The sequence below is a fragment of the Rhinopithecus roxellana genome, chromosome 4 (genome assembly GCF_007565055.1).
Source record: "Rhinopithecus roxellana isolate Shanxi Qingling chromosome 4, ASM756505v1, whole genome shotgun sequence".
Taxonomy (NCBI): domain Eukaryota; kingdom Metazoa; phylum Chordata; class Mammalia; order Primates; family Cercopithecidae; genus Rhinopithecus; species Rhinopithecus roxellana.
The window spans coordinates 8876612-8893533 of NC_044552.1; the positions used below are offsets into that span (position 1 = coordinate 8876612).

The 16922-nt window shown below is 40.5% G+C and overlaps 1 protein-coding gene across 1 annotated transcript in view; it reads right to left on the minus strand.

Moving 5' to 3' along the window:
• Window positions 1-2018: 2018 nt before the first annotated feature.
• The window catches only part of SYCP2L (synaptonemal complex protein 2 like), an 81696-nt gene continuing 66792 nt past the window's right edge, over window positions 2019-16922 (minus strand). Inside the window, exons 25-29 of the mRNA XM_010357163.2 lie at window positions 14645-14736; window positions 12144-12243; window positions 11990-12048; window positions 9686-9747; window positions 2019-2136 (exon numbers count right to left, since the gene is read on the minus strand). Of these exons, the coding sequence (XP_010355465.1) occupies window positions 9723-9747; window positions 11990-12048; window positions 12144-12243; window positions 14645-14736 (276 nt within the window). The 3' untranslated portion in view covers window positions 2019-2136; window positions 9686-9722. The remainder of the gene's footprint in view (window positions 2137-9685; window positions 9748-11989; window positions 12049-12143; window positions 12244-14644; window positions 14737-16922) is intronic.

A 16922-nucleotide genomic window follows, 5' to 3' on the forward strand; every position in this document is an offset into this window, starting at 1 on the left:
CCTTCATACTGCTACCAGATTAATCTTCCAAAACCACTGTGTTCCTGACGTCTTCAGTGGCTTCTTCTTACCTACAGAATAAAGTCCTCCCAATCAAGCTGGTAAAGACACTTTAGTTTGGGCCTAGCCAAATTTAATTCCCACTAATATTCCATAGTATTACGGCCTCAAATTCTGCATTTTCATCTCTGTTCTTATGTTCATGGAGGCATCCCTTTCCTAATCCTAGAAAAAAACTCCTTCATCCTTCAAGATCTATTTCAAGTGATACCTCTCCTCCAGGAAGCCATCCTGCTCACCCCAACAAAAATGACTTCTACCTCCTCATAATCCTGATGGTGCTCAGTTTACACTTCATTTTGGCACTTGTCACACAGAGCCTTGATTTACAGTGACCTGGGTGTCTTACTGTCCTCTCTAGACTAAGTTCCTTGCAGCTAAGATAGTGTCGTATCCATCCTAACATCCTCCACGTCAGCTAACTCAAGGGTTTGTAGAGAACAGTGCTCAAAAATATGCTCACTAGGTACTGGAAGTCATATAAATTCTTCAGATGTACTTCAGTGAAGACAGTCCATGTAATGGCACTGAAATCCATACACTCTCAGGTCATGAGAAACTGTGAGCCCTGAACTGGATATACCTAAATGAAATGAAGTTAGTTAACCTCATTCATGTTTTTGGACATAAAAAATAAGTGCTCTTGGCTGGGCACGGTGGCTCATGCCTGTAATCCAGCACTTTGGGAAGCCAATGCAGGCAGATAACCTGAGGTCAGGAGTTTGAGACCAGCTTGGCCAACATGGTGAAACCTCGTCTCTACTAAAAATACAAAAATTAGCCAGGAGTAGTGCTGTGCGCCTGTAATCCCAGCTACACAGGAGGCTGAGGCAGGAGAATCACTTGAACCTGGGAGAGGGAGGTTGCAGTGAGCTGAGATCAGGCAGTTGCACTCCAGCCTGGACAACACAAGCGAAATTCCATCTCAAAAAAAAAAATATTAGAAGAAAAGATGGCAAAACTGGACTGATAAACATTATTTTAGACAAATTAAACTGTAAATTAATAACCTCCATAATGCAACTAAGTTTTATTATATAATGAATAAAGTATTCAGTCTGTAGTCTTTCACTTCACTTATCCAGTCATGAACAAAGTTACTTTGTAGATGGCCTTAAATTATGTAGGCTTCATTTTTCCAAAATAAATTCAAATGCTTAACTGTATGTGCAACTTCATCCACTCAGACTTCACTAGAGCATTTAGTAATTAATAACGACATGATGAATATTTCTCCCCCGCTAAAGGTGACACTTTGTTGAAGTGCTGGAGAAATGAGAATATTTGCAGATCAAATGAGACCTCCTAATAAGTTTATTTTCAAAACATATCACAGGCTGGGCACGATGGCTCATGCCAGTAATCCCAGCACTTCAGGAGGCCGAGGTGGGTGGATCACAAGGTCCGGAGTTCAAGACCAGCCAGGCCGAGATGGTGAAACCCCATCTCTACTAAAAATACAAAAATTAGCTGGGCGTGGTGGCACGCATCTGTAATCCCAGCTACTTGGGAGGCTGAGGCAGAGAGTCGCTTGAACCTGGGAGGCAGAGGTTGCACTGAGCCGAGACCACGCCACTGCACTCCAGCCTGGGCCACAGAGTGAGACTGTCTCAAAAAATATTAATTAATCAATTAAAAAAATGTAAAGCCATTTTTACCTGAGCTATCTTCATCATCTTCAACTCAAATCTCTCCTTCCAAGAGATACATTAAATTGTATTTATACAGATGCTGCTAAAGTGTTTTATTTACACAAAACTTGAAGACATTTCTCAAACAAAAAAAGTCCATTTTACTTGTAAAATTATAAAAAAAAAGCAACACCACTCCAAGTTGTTTAACATCCTGAACTTTCTGTTAATACTATCTGACCAAATTTTAATAAGGTTAATTTTTATGAACAAATAGGTAACTCAATTGCAAACTACCAACATATATTCTATCTGAAGTCAGCAGTTCCCAGGGATGCTGTTTGGAGGGGAGGAAACTGAATGCATACAGAGCATGGAAGTCTGGCTAACGTGGCCTGAGCCAGCAGTAACCCTGCTCTTTATCTTCGTCTTCAGGCAGCCCAGGCTGGCAGAAAAGGAAAAGGAGAGCAGTAATTAGTCAAGGCCAAAGTGTCCTCCTCTTAGTCCCTAAGAACCCTGTGAGCCAATATGAGCATCACTCCTTTTTATCCGCTACATCTCACTAACTCAGGTATTCAGTGAAGCATCTTACATGTTCGTCAAAAGCTCATGTCAGTGTCCTTGGCAGAAACTGCCTGGTTATCCTCGGAAACCTCTTCAATACATGCCACTCTGAAGATGTACATGCCATCTCTCGACGGTTTAACATAACAGGTGATTTTGTTGGATATTGGAGATAAGACGGCTCTTTCTCTGTTATAGCATCAGACGAAGTGGGTGGCCTGACTTTAAGGGCCACACTAGGAAAACTATATGTCGTTAATAAACAGATTGGCAATCAGCCCTATTGTTATTATTATTATCATTATTTTGAGATGGAGTCTCACTCTGTCGCAAGGCTGGAGTGCAGTGGCACGATCTTGGCTTACTGAATGAAACCTCTGCCTCCTGGTTCAAGCGATTCTCCTGCCTCAGCCTCCTGAGTAGCTGGGATTACAGGCACACACCATCACACCCAGCTAATTTTTGTATTTTTAGTAGAGACGGGGTTTCACCATGTTGGCCAGGCTGGTCTCAAACTCCTTACCTCAGGTGATCCGTCCACCTCGGCCTCCCAAAGTGCTGGGATTACAGGCATGAGCCACCATGCCCTGCCTATTAGCCCAATTAGATACTCATAAGTAAGAGGCTGGTAGGAGCTGGTATCAACTGAGGGAATGGATTCTCCCATCCCACCCAAACTCCAGGGCACACGCCTATTGAGAAGAATGGCAGAATCACCTGTGCGACATAAGTTATTTCTCCATTTTTTTCTGTGTGCGGCATGTGTGATTTAATTCAGGTATAACAGACATGACTAGTTACCTATCCAACACCTATTCTCCCCCATTTCCTTATTAACAGAGGCCCTCACTTTTGGGGACTGCTGTGACACACTCAGTCAAATTTTCACCTGTCCAGATTCCCCTGCAACTAGAGTGAGCCCTGTGACCTAGTCCTGGTCACTATGATGCAGACAAAAATCTATCAGCTTGGGCTTCCAGGAAAACTGCTTCCCTGATTTTAAAAAGTAGGGAGGAAGCTGGGCATGGTGGCAGATGCTTATAATCCCAGCATTTTGGGAGGCTGAGACAGGAGGATAAGTTGAGCCCAGGAGTTCAAGACCAGCCTGGGCAACACAGCAAGGCCTCATCTCAAAATAGACCAAATGAATAAAAAACGAAAGAGGGGACGGTGTTGGCACACATCTTGTACCTTTTAGTTTTACTCAATTCCTTCTTCCTGCCTGGGGTGTAGAAAAGGTACCTAGAGGCTCAACAGCCACGCCGTGATTACAAAATTCCCAAGTCACGTAAAGAACAGTAAAGCAGAAAGCTCAAAGAGCCCAGGTCCCTAATGACTATTTAAAGCTCCTGTACCACTGGCCCTGGACTACGCTGCTGCTCTTCACAGGGGAAAAAATAAAAGCCCTGTTTGGTTTAGCTGCCAGAGTCCAATTTCTGTTACTTGTGACCAAATGTAACACGCACATTTAGTTCACATTTAATCCAAGTCTCTGTTGGAGCTGGGAATTATTCCAATATTCTTAGCCCAGATTCGTCTTTTTTAATATCCTCTTTTAGTCCTATTTTGATTGGGAGATTTGTTGCTATTGCTATGTCCTCAAAAGAAAACAGTATTTTTTTCCTCTCAATAATGTAATTCAAGATACATGTACAAAGATACTCACTACAAATTTTTTTAATCATAATTAAAAATAACCTGGATATCCATTATAGGGAAAAGGATATGTAAGTTATAGCATGTTTATAAACTATTTTGCAGTTATTAAAAAATAAGATCTATATTGCTGCCTAAGAGGCGAGTCCTATTTTTATTGCTGAATGAACGAATAATATATGTTTAGTATATCATTAAAATATATTTACAGGCTGGACGCAGTGGCACACGCCTGTAATCCCAACACTTTGGGAGGCCAAGGTGGGTGGATCACCTGAGGTCAGGAGTTCGAGACCAGCCTGGCCAACATGGCGAAACATTGTCTCTACTAAAAATATTTTTAAAAATTAGCTGGGTGTGGTGGGAAGCACCTGTAATCCCAGCCACTCAGGAGGCTGAGGCAGGAGAATCGCTTGAACCTCAGAGGACGAGGTTGCTGTGAGCTGAGATCCTGCCGCTGTACTCCAACCTCGGCAACAAGAGCGAAACTCCATCTCAAAACAAAAACAAAAACATATATACGTATGCATGTGTAAATATTTGTATATATTCTGGTGTAAGGATCAGAATAAATCTTTGGAAGAATATACTTCCAACTATCAAGAGGTGTTTATCTCTGGATCACAGATAAGAGGAAAGGCTGGAGAGAGCAAGAAAATGTAACTCTTTATAAACTTCTATGTTGTTTATTACACAAAAGTAACTCCGATCTGTCTTTTTCTTTTTTTTTTTTTTTTTTTTTTTTTTTTTTTTTTTGAGACAGAGTCTAACTGTGTTGCCCAGGCTGGAATGCAGTGGCACAATCTCGGCTCACTGCAACCTCCGCCTCTTCAGTTCAAACGATTCTCCTGCCTCAGCCTCCCGAGTAGCTTGGACTACAGCCTTGTGCCACCACACTCGGCTAATTTTTTGTATTTTTAGTAGAGATGGGGTTTCATCATTTTAGCCAGGATGGTCTCCATCTCCTGACCTCGTGATCTGCCCTCCTCGGCCTCCCAAAGTGCTGGGATTACAGGCATGAGCCACCCCGCCCGACCCCCTATCTTTCAGTAAGTTGTAAAAACACAGAATGACCTAAGATAGAAATTAAATTTACTTTAAATATCACCACACAGAAATAAACCCAGTTGACATTTCTACAACATCCATTTAGAATCTAGACCTCTCACTTCGCATCCAAGTACATAAATACATGCAAACTCTCATCCTCCATAACCGCCCTCCCCCTGTCAGGTTATCTCCACACTTGATCTCAGCCAAAAAGTCTAGGGGGGTGATAGTCTGATTATCTCATTCGTCACTCCTTCTCATCCTCTTGCTGGCTTCATCTCCCCTACCTGACTTCAATACATTGGAGTAGCCCAAGAATGTTGTCCTGGGCTGTCTCTCTATACTGAGTCCCTCGGTCAACTCATCCAGTCTACGTTCAGCCCCCAGCCATGAGCTTCAGTCTCAGATATCCAGTTACCCACATGACAATGCCATTCAGATGCTGAAATCACATATGGAATGCATGTCCTGAATGTGAGATGCATATCCATCCTTATCCTCCCCCGGCCAATCAACTGGTCCTTTCCCAATCTTCCCCATCTCCTTAAGTGACACTGGTCTCCACCCAGCTGCTTAAGCCCCAAACCTAGAAGCTGCCCTTGATCCTGCCTTTTCCCACCTATCACATCCAAGCCATCAGCAATCCTTCCAGATTCTTCTCTACTGCCCATATCATCCAATTCCCCACCCCGAAACATACATGCCTTCGAAAATAGTCCTTTGACCACTACCCATTCATTGCAATTGGAATAAAATCCAAACTCCTTACCATGGCCTGTAAGGTCCTGGGCCACCCCCACCATCCCCACCCACACCATTCCTAACTTCATCTTATGTACTCTGCCCTTGCTCCTTCTATTGGGGCCCTCCCTAAATTCTTAGAATATACTAAGTATATTAGTATATTAATATACTTAATCTCAGAACCTCTGCCTGGGCCATTCCCTCTGAAATGGACTTCCTCAGAAGCTGCTGGCTCCATCTCAACCTTCAGATTTCAGTTCAAATGTCACATCCTTAGAGAGGTTTCACTTGGCCTTTCCTCCTTCCACGCTGTGAGTCTCTCTCTTATCCACTATTTTCCTTCTTAGCACAGGTATGAATCCTCATCTGTTTCCTTTATTACCACCACTCAATCCTATAGAACGTACACTATGAGGTCAGGGATCCTGTGGATATCATTCTACCCCAGCATCTAAGACAGTCCCTGGCACCTAAAAGACTTAGTTGTTTATTGAGTAATGAGCAGGCACATGCTCATATAACATTTCATACAAGTGGGATCTTGTTATATATGCTACTTTGCGACTTTTCACTTACTGTTAAACATCTTCTCACGTCAATTAATATCATCTAAATCTTTCTTTGTAATGGCTACATGGCATATCATACGACTGTATTTAGCTGGGCATCTAGGCACTTTCCATTATCTCCCTATTACGATCAAGTTTGTAATATATATTATCGCATGTATCTTTGCATTTGTCCAATTTCATCTTTAAGATAATTTCCTAGAAGTGGAATTATCAGGTCAAAAATAATAAAGCACAGTCTTGGACATGAAAACAGTTTTTTTTTTTTTAAAAATCACCTACTCTATTTACTCTCAAGTTAAAATTAAACTAAATACAAGTTTTCCAAAAGTAATTACTATACTTTCAAGTTAAATAGAATTACATCCTTATAAAAATGTACTTGGATATGGTCTGCTTACAAAATCTACTTTAGACCTCTAAATTACAGAAAATCCCCAAGTGGATATCTGTATAAAAAGCCATATTATTAAAAGCTGTGAGAATGAACAAAATAATATTCAAAGAATCCAGCTAGGTGGGAGGGTTGCTATCCTTAAAGAGACTGCATCCAAGAACAGAATAGTTGGTTATTTCTACATTTCATTCATACTCATCTAGGAAATTATTCATTTCATCTAAGTTTTCAAGTTTATTGACATATTGCTGTTTCTAATATATTCCTATGCTTTTTAAGGCCTCTATGAACTGGTTATTTCTACATTTCATTCAAAATTTCAATTGTGCCTTCTCTATCATTTTATTTTCTTGGTCAGTCTGAAGTGGAAGTTTGTTCAATGCATCTAGTCTTTCTAAATAACCAGGTTTGGTTTTACTCCTCCTATGGTTTCCATTTTGTTTATTTCGGATTTGAAACTCATTATTAACTCCCTTCTAATTGCTTTGGACTTGTACCAGTACTCTTTTTTCTAATTTGTTTTTCAATCATGTTCTATCTACTTTTTCCCCTCTCCTTGTCCTTATACATTAGAATCAGCTGGTCAAGTTTCAAAAAATAACCCTGCTGGGGCTTTGAGAGTGGTAGATTTAATTCCTTTACTAATGTAGGCAGAATGGACACCTTTATGTCATTCCATCTCCCATTCATTGGTCCTGATGTTAGTGATAATGCATTTAGAATTTCACGATTAAGCAGAATACTGGCTTTTGGGCTGAGATTTATCATACTACAGAGTAACTAGTCACTACTATTTTATTAGGTTTTATGCAAATTCAAAAACAGATGTAGAATTTTCAAATGCTTTTGGAAATAAAGATAATCATAATGATTTTTCTCCCTAGATCTATTGGTAATCAATATATTAGCATATTCCCTAATATCAAACCATCTTTGCGTTCCTGGAATAAATCTCACTTGTTCATGACAATATGCTGCTAAATTCTGTTTGCCAACACTTTACTTAGAATTTTGGTGTGGTTGTTGTTGTTGTCATTATTGTTGTTGTTATTATTATTATTGAGACGAAGTATTGCTCTGTTGCCCAGGCTGGAGTGCAGTGGCATGATTTCAGCTCACTGCAACCTCTCCCTCACTGGTTCAAGCAATTCTCCTACCTCAGCCTCCCAAGTAGCTGGGATAACAGATTCCCATCACCATGCCCAGCTAATTTTTGTATTTTTAGTAGAGATGAGGTTTCACCATGTTGGCCAGGCTGGTCTCAAACTCCTGATCTTAGGTAGGTGATCCACCCGCCTCATCCTCCCAAAGTGCTGGGATTAATAGGCATGAGACAACATGCCCAGCCTAGAGTGGTTATTTTAAGTGAGATTGTTCTGTACCTCTCTTTGCAATTTTTGTTGCATTTTGACATTGTAATGCAAGATTTATGTTAAAATTAGGAAATTTTTAATCTCCTATGTGCTAGAATGGTTTGAGCAGCACTAACATTATCCTTCTTTTAAAAAACTAGTAAAATTCCTCTGTGATATAATCTGGATCCTACACATATTTGTAGGGTACTTTCTTGACAACTTTGTCTCTCTCTTCTATGAAGATTTGTCTGCTAAGGTGTCCCATCTATTTAGAAGTCCATTTTGTTAAACTGTATTTTCCTGAAAAATTGCCCAGTTACACCGGATTCCCATCAAGACTTGGATGTGCGCAGACATCTGCAAGTTAAAATGTTAAATAAACTGTAGTTCCTGCTTGACCCACATATTCCTCCCACCCTGAGTCTTCCTTATCTCTCTAATTGGCAACACCATCCATCTCATTGCAAAAGACAAAAACCTAGAAGACTGACTTCATTCTTCTTCCTTTACCTACTACTTCCAGCTCTCAGCAATTTATTAACTCTAGCTCCAAAATATATCTGAAATCTCTCTATTTCTCACCACTTCCACTGCTATCCTCCTGCTTAGAACCACCATCTTGGACACAAAAAGACTTCTGGTTGGACTCTCCTCTTCCAGTCTTCATTCCTCCCATCAATTCTTAACATAGCATCTAGAGTAATTTTCTTAAAGTATAAATCAGATTATATTATCCTAATTTATTCCCAGGTTAGGATCATCAATACCTTCACCAAAAATCACATATATTTTCTCTAATCCTTAGTATAAAATTCAAACTCCTCAACATGGACAATGAAGCCTTACCTCATTGAGAGTTTACCATGCTCCCAACTTCACTTCAAATAACTGCCTCCCTTACTCACTGTTTCTCAAAGATGACCCCACCTGACCCTGTTACTTTAAACCACAAGTCTAGTTTCTTCTTACTCTTGAAACCTCATCTTAAATGTTATGTCCTCAGAGAGACCTTTGATGAGCAACCTATCTTAAGTTGACACTTCATACCACGGCTCTCTGCCAAAGCACCTTGTTAATATCCCTCAAAGCACTTGTTGTCATCATTTTGTTTACTTGCCATTTTTCTATCTTCCTTCAAAAAATGTATCTTTTAATGGGTTGCCTCCATTAAACACGTTTGTGTGTTAACCACTGAACAGGCTGAACATACCTAACCTGAAAATCTGATATCCAAAATGCTCCATAATCCAAAGTTTTTAAAATGTCAATGTCAAAGAAATGTTCACTGGAGCACTGTGAATTTCAGATGTTTGGATTGAGGATGCTCAACCAGTACATATTCTGCAAATATTCCAGAACCCAAAAACATGTGAAATTCAAAACACTTCTGGTCTCACGCATTTTGGATGAGGGATGCTCAACCTGTATCTCTATGTCCATCATAGTAATTGATGCAGAGTAAGCATTCAGTTATAAACACTTACTGAAGGAATGACCCAGACCCAAAAGGATAGCTTCTAAGATTGGAGAAATTGCTGTAAAGGAGAAGCTCTGCTGCAGAGATGCCCTATGAACAAAGCATTACAGTATCTTTTAGAGCTTGCCCCCTGCCCTAACCCCAATTCACATCCACTGAACAATGCAAATCTTTGCACCTACCTGAGGGCTGCAATCACAAAACCAGGCTTTGGCTTTCTTATGAAGTCTGAGTTGATTTGAACCTGGAAGAAATTGGTCCATCTCTTATTACATTCACATTAGGCAATGTAAAAACAAGAACATACATCTAGATACATCCGCATATCAGAGTTATTTCACAGACCATTATATTAGTTAATTATAGAGACCAACAAACAAGGATATTAACATAGAGATTAACACATTCATTTGATTCCATTTTATGCATTCTCTCTGTCGGCACCACTGGCCCACAACATACACAGAGGTATTTCATGGGCACCATCAAAGCACTGAATCCCTAAGAACGCCTTGGAGTTCTAAGCTAGGGGTCGAAATAATCCAGTCTAAGGGATATTCTTTTCATTTCTTTAACAAAACACATAGGCCATCACTGACATGAAAACATAAGACAAGGACAGACAAGGGATACCTGTTTGACCTTGAATGAGGCTGACTAACTTCTTATAAGGCCCTTGCACATCAACCACTCAGCCCAGGGCCAGGCACCCATAAGCACTCAGTGTGAGCTAAGAGAATCACTATCATCCCTCACTGGCAAGCCAGAGGAAAGTTTTCTTAGGTGTTTGGAAGAGAAAAGAACAAACGCAAAACCCCAACGGAGGTCTGTTTAGGAGATGGTTGTTTTTAAGGCATTTAAGTTCACACAGGGACCTGTTATCAAAGGGAGATGAATGCAAATGGTAATTAATATCTTACAATATTTGAAGAGAAAGTTGCCTAAAATGGGGGATTTAGTCAAAATAAACGAATCCCCCAGGTTTCAGAAGACTAGGGGATACAATCTTCTCTAGTGCTTAACACAGTGTAGCTTTTTATCAGCTGTTCTCAAATTGTGTCTGGGGGAACCCCTAAGAAACCAAAGGTTCTGTGAAGTCAAAATTATTTTAGTAATAATAATAATATTGAGACATTTTTTGTTTTTTAAATTCTTACTCCCTCAAAAATGTTCAGGGGAATTTCCCAAAGGCTACATGACTCACAACTGATTAAACTCAGAAACAGATACGAGAATTCAGCCGGCTTCTATTAAGCCAGACATTAAAGAGATTTGCAAAAACATGAAGCAATGCTATTCTTCCCACATGCTTCCTGTTCTGAAAAGTCTAGTTATTTTTCATAAAAATCTGTTATTTATATCAACACGAAAAGGTTTATTGTTATCTTAAAATAAGTGTATTTTTAAAAATCTGTCTCAATTTTTAACTTGAAAACTATTCACAGATAGAACCACATAAGCAAAAGCTCTTTGGGAATCCTCAGTAAATGTTAAATATGTAAAGAGGTCCTGATTCCACAACCTTGGAGAACCACTCACTACCAAACATGGGTATTAAGAGAAGATGGTTTAAAAGGTGTCATCACCTTTAACTATACATAATGCAACATGGAGGGAGACGGTGTGTGAGGGATTGTGGGAATGGTTCATAAAGTCATTATCATTAACTGTGTTATCATTAACTGTGTTAACTGGAGTAAAAGGCAGGATAGATAACTCAAATTTTAAAAGATTTTTTTTTTTTTTTGCTTTGAAATATATGCATGACCAGAAGAATATCCTTCCTAAAACCACGTGCCTTAAATTTCTGTGAAAGCAGCTGATTCTCAATTGGAAGATAAAGCTTTAACTATTATAAATTTATATGGGGATTCCTTTTGATTATTCTAACGGGAAGAGAACACTAGAATTTTCCCGGAGGGCAGAAGTAGAGAAGTAGGAGTCCAGACTCAACTTTCCCCTTCTTTGGACTCCGGAACATGGGACGATATCCCAAATGGATAGAAAGAGAAGCCCCAGAGGATGCGCTGACAAATTACAGTCCAGGGAGCCGTAGCAGGATCAACCCATTTGTTGTTTAAAAAAATGTGTAAATGAGTAAAATAGAATATAGTCTATCAAAAGCACAATTTGTATATAACTGAACATTTGTATGAAACTGCAAACTGTTTACTTAGAAGCCTAAACATTTTTCTCAAAATCTAGTCATTTTAATTTTTAAAAATACTGCTTGAAAATAAAACAATCGGCATTTTAAAAAAACACAGAAATGTGGATGTTAGGCTTTTCGAGATTTACGCTTCTCAACTGGTATCATTAGCTGCACTCTGTCCTCAGGGAGGTGCCACAGAAGCGGCCGGTTCAAAAAGATGCAGCTATTTCGCTAGTTACGGGAGTTTCACCGTCACCAACTGCCCATTCTCTAGCTAAAGCGTTACTTCATACTTCAACCAAGATTCTGCTAGAAAGAACACCTTTCAAAGTACCTTAGCACTTGCAGATCACAGAAAGATTGCAGATCAGCAGACTGTTTCCCCCAGAATTCCTAAGATTGAACAAAAGTTTTGTTTAAGTAGTTAGCGTTATTTTTCCCTGGGAAAGATCTGAAGTCAGAAAATGTTCCAAACAAAAAAAACTTACCAGAACCTCCTTCTCAAGGTGTTCCAGGGCCTGAATATCCTTCTTAAGACTGCTCAACTCTTGAAGAACCAAATTTTGAAAGCGCTCTAGTTTATTGAGTCTAATAAACGTAAAAGCAGTAAATGTCATTGGGGTGGCTTGGATGTGGCAGCAGACTTTCTTAGTAAGTCATCTGATTACAAGGCTACTTCAGATTCTTCTCCAGACATTTCTTGTCATGGGAACACGTGGTGTCTCCCTTCTCTTTCCTTCCCTACCTGCCTGCTCATCCCCAACCTGGAAACCTCACTATGCAAACTCTCAGGTCATCTTTTTCTTTTTTTTTTGAGATGGAGTTTCACTCTTGTTGCCCAGGCTGCAGTGCAATGGCGCAATCTCAGCTCATTGCAACCTCCACCTCCGGGGTTCAAGTGATTCTCCTGCCTCAGCCTCCAGATTAGCTGGGACTACAGGTGTGCACCACCAGACCCAGCTCATTTTTTTTGTATTTTTAGTAGAGACGGAGTTTCACCATGTTGGCCAGGCTGATCTCGAGCTCCTGACCTCAGGTGATCTGCCTGCCTCGGCCTCCCAAAATGCTGGGATTATAGGCGTGAGCCACCGCACCTGGTCTCAGGTCAGCGTTCAACAGCAGCACAGAGGAAGCTGATTTTTTTTTAGTAGAGAACAGGACAGATGACTCCAGGGAAGATGAGACTGAGGCTCCCCATCCCTTCCTACCTTCTACTTGCTCCCCTTTCTCTTGCATTAAGCTGGCCCTGAAAGCTGTGGTCAGGAATGAGCTAATACACTCTTTTCCCACATCTACATTTTAGCTCTAACATTTCTAAGAGTCGCTATTCTTTGTCTAATCGTCATATTTGCTTATTTGTTAATTTTCTTATTTGCTTGCTTATAGTTTGTCTTCTCTATTAGGTCAAATGTTTCCATGAAGAGCACCTAAAACTCGTCCTCACCTCACTCTCATACCAAGCACAGGGCCTGGTAACTGACGTTGTTCAGTGTGCATTTGCTGAGTGAATGCACAGATAATTGTGTGCCCTTGAAAGAGCACGGGAATTCCACAAATGCAAAGTCCTTCGTGGGCTTGCTTTCACATTCAAAGGACACTGCATGCATACCAGACTTTGAAAAATAGTAAAAATTTCTATTCAAACAATGTATTCCATCCTCAGAAACTTTCTGTTTCAGTTAAGCAAATCAACTGGCCATTCCTTTCTTCCCTTCCTTCATTTACAGGCCATTCTCTCCAACAAGGAACAATTTCTACTCTCACCTTCCCTGTGCCATTCGACTCTGTTTCTAAAACCTCACTCAGGAAGCACTTCCATTGTAATCACTCTGAATTAACTCAAACCACTACAGAAACCCATCCCTCCACTCGCCTTCCTCACCCCTCTGAAATCCTGGCACCTTTGTATTTCTTGTTACATGGTCATAAGAGTGTGTGTGTGTATGTGCACGTACAAATGTGTGTATTGTGTATGTATGGTGTTTTTTTTTTTTTTTTCTTTGAGACAGAGTTTTGCTCTTGTCACCCAGGCTGGAGTGCAAGGGCATGATCTCGGCTCACCGCAACCTCCGCCTCCCGGGTTCAAGTGATTCTCCCGCCTCAGCCTCCCAAGTAGCTGGGATTACAGGCATGCGCCACCACGCCCGGCTAATTTTGTATTTTGAGTAGAGACAGGGTCTCTCCATGTTGGTCAGGCTGCTCTCGAACTCCCAACCTCAGGGGATCCACCTACCTCGGCCTCCCAAAGTGCTGGGATTACAGGCGTGAGCCACCATGCCCAGCTGGTGTTTCCTTACTGTGGTAAAATACACATAACATAATATTTACCCTTTTAAACATTTTTAAGTATAAAGTTCAATGGCATTAAGTATATTCACGATGTTTTGTAACCATCATCACTATCCATTTCCAGAACTCTTCCATCATCCCAAACAGAAATCTGCACCCATTAAACAACAGCTCCTCCTTCCCCCAACTTTTGGCAACCTCTTTTGCACTCTCTGCCTCTATAAATTTGACTATTCTAGGTACACCTCATATAAGTGGAGTCATATAATGTTTGTTCCCTGTTATCTGGTTTCTTTCCTTTAGCATAATGATTTCAAGGTTCATCCGTGGTATAGCGTGTGTCAGAACTTAATTCTTTTTTAAGGCTGAATAATAGACCATTGTATGGATATAGCATATTTCATTTAGCCGCATTTTTAACATATATATCCATGCTTGCCTTATCTTCATAATTGGATAATAATTTTTTTAGGAACAGCATTTTAGTATCGTGGTAGACCATGAGGCGTAAGAAGGACATTTAGTTCAAACCCTTATCATATGAGTGAGGAACCAGAAACCCAGAAGGGTTAAATGACGTATCAATTCTCATATCTGCTCAGGCCCCAACTCCTCAGGGCCCTAGCACAGTGGTCATGAGACAAATATTGCTGGTGAGTGATCATACTTCCATGACTTTGTTCTAAAATCTAACACTTACCTGTACAGTTGCATCTGGTTTAAAAGTTCTATTAGGCAATCTGGTGCTTTCTTTGCATTTTCTGAATTAAGTGGACGCTTTCCGTACCTAAGCTAAATCATAACAACAATAACAAAATGATCACATTTGGGTTTAATATAATTACATAAGTTGAGTGAATGTTTTGTGTTAAAAAGATGCTGCCAGCATGCAACGATATTCATAGCAAACATGAATGCTAAACAAGTGTGATCAGGCATCATCCTATACACCTGTCAGGTATTACCCCAGGTTCAGTACCAATACAGAACAAGCTGAAATAGAAAAATTTACACTCATGCTACCTGATGTAGTCTGCATATTTGTCCCCACCCAAATCTCATGTTGAAATGTAATCCCCGATATCGGAAGTGAGGCCTGGTGGGAGGTGTTTGGGTCACAGGGATGGATTCCTCATGGCTTGGTGCCATCCTCACAACAGTGAATCATGACACCTGGTTATTTGAAAGTGTGGCACCTCCCCACCCCTTGCTCCTGCTCTCCCTACGTGACACACCCACTCCCCCTTGGCCTTCCACCATGAGTAAAAGCTCCTGAGGCCTCCCCAGAAGACAAGCAGATGCCAGTGCCATGCTTCCTGTATGGCCTGCAGAACCTTGAGCTAATTAAACCTCTTTTTTAAAAAACATAAATTATCCAGTATCGGGTATTTATTTATAGCAATTCAAGAATGGCCTAATAGTCTACCAATACACATAATGAATACTATGAATAAATTTCTATTACTAATTGGCTTACACTGGTATCACAGAAAATAAGACTCTGGAGATCTAAGTTAGTTAAATGAAAGTTGGTTAGAGTAACATACTTTTCTCAAATGTACTAATAAATAAGTCATTTGGGATTTATAAGTAACAGGACAAAAAAGGAAAAGACTGATGTGGTTCCAATATTCATCTTATAGACAAGATTTGGGGATGGGCTGTATGCAGTATCTCAAAGGTCTGCCACCACTCAGCCGACCACCAACCCACAGTCTACCTCCATCTGTCTCAGATTCCTCTCTCTTTTTTAAAAAAATAGAGACAGGGTCTTGCTCTGTGACCCAGGCTGGAGCACAGCGGCATGATCATAGCTCACTGTAACCTTGAACTGCTGGACTCAACGGATTCTCTTACCTCAGCCTCCTGAGTAACTGGGACTACAGGTGTATGTCACCATGCCTGGCTAATTTTTAAAAACATTTTTGTAGAAACAGGGTCTCACTATGTTGAATGGGTTGATCTTGAACTCTGGCCTCCAGCAATTCTCTCCTCTTGGCCTCCCAAAGTGCTGGGATCCATAGGCATGAATCACCGTGCCTGGCCCCAGACTCCCCTCTAGTCCACCTGGTTCCCTCCTTCCCCTCCTCCTTGTCTATCACTGTGACCAAATCATTGCTTTCCGGTAGTTCAGTTGTCTGAAAATGCTACCAATGAAACCAAACTATCAGTCTGATTTACACATAGGTCCACTTGGTCTTATTGGGGCAAATGGACATGGAATAGCTGTCTGAAAAATACAAACCACAATTCAGAAAGACTGAAATCAGTGACCACAGCTAAGACAAATAACCCTCCCCAAACACTTAGAAGCACCTTCACATATGAAGCCTAACAACAGCATTGATAAATAATATGAAGTTGTTACTTTAAATTCATAATGAACTAGCGTCTCCTTCTTTCCTCTTTTTCAGCTTTGTTGAAGTATAATTGACAAATAAAAATCAGGCCAGGTACGGTGGCTCACACCTGTAATCTCAGCAGTTTGGGAGGCTGAAGCAGGAGGATCACCTTAGGCCAGAAGTGTAAGACCATACTGGGCAACATAGCAAGACCCTATCTCTATAAAAAATTTTTAAAAGTTAGCCAGGTGTGTTGGCATGCACCTGTAGTCCCAGCTACATGGGAGGCTTAGGAGAGAGGATCACTTGAGCCCAGGAGTTCAAGGTTAGAATGAACTATGATTTCACTGCTGCACTCCAGCCTTGGCAACAGAACAAGATCCTGTCTAAAAAACGAAAAACAAAAGTTTTATGTATTGAAAGTATACACATGATCGATATACATATACGTTATGAAATGATTACCACAGGCCAAGCTTGGTGGCTTACACCTGTAATCGCAGCACTTTGGGAAGCCGAGGCAGGTGGATCACTTGAGCCCAGGTGTTTGAGACCAGCCTAGGCAACATAGTGAGACCTTGTCTCTACTTTAAAAAAAAATTTTTTTTTTAAATGATTACCACAATCAAGCAAATT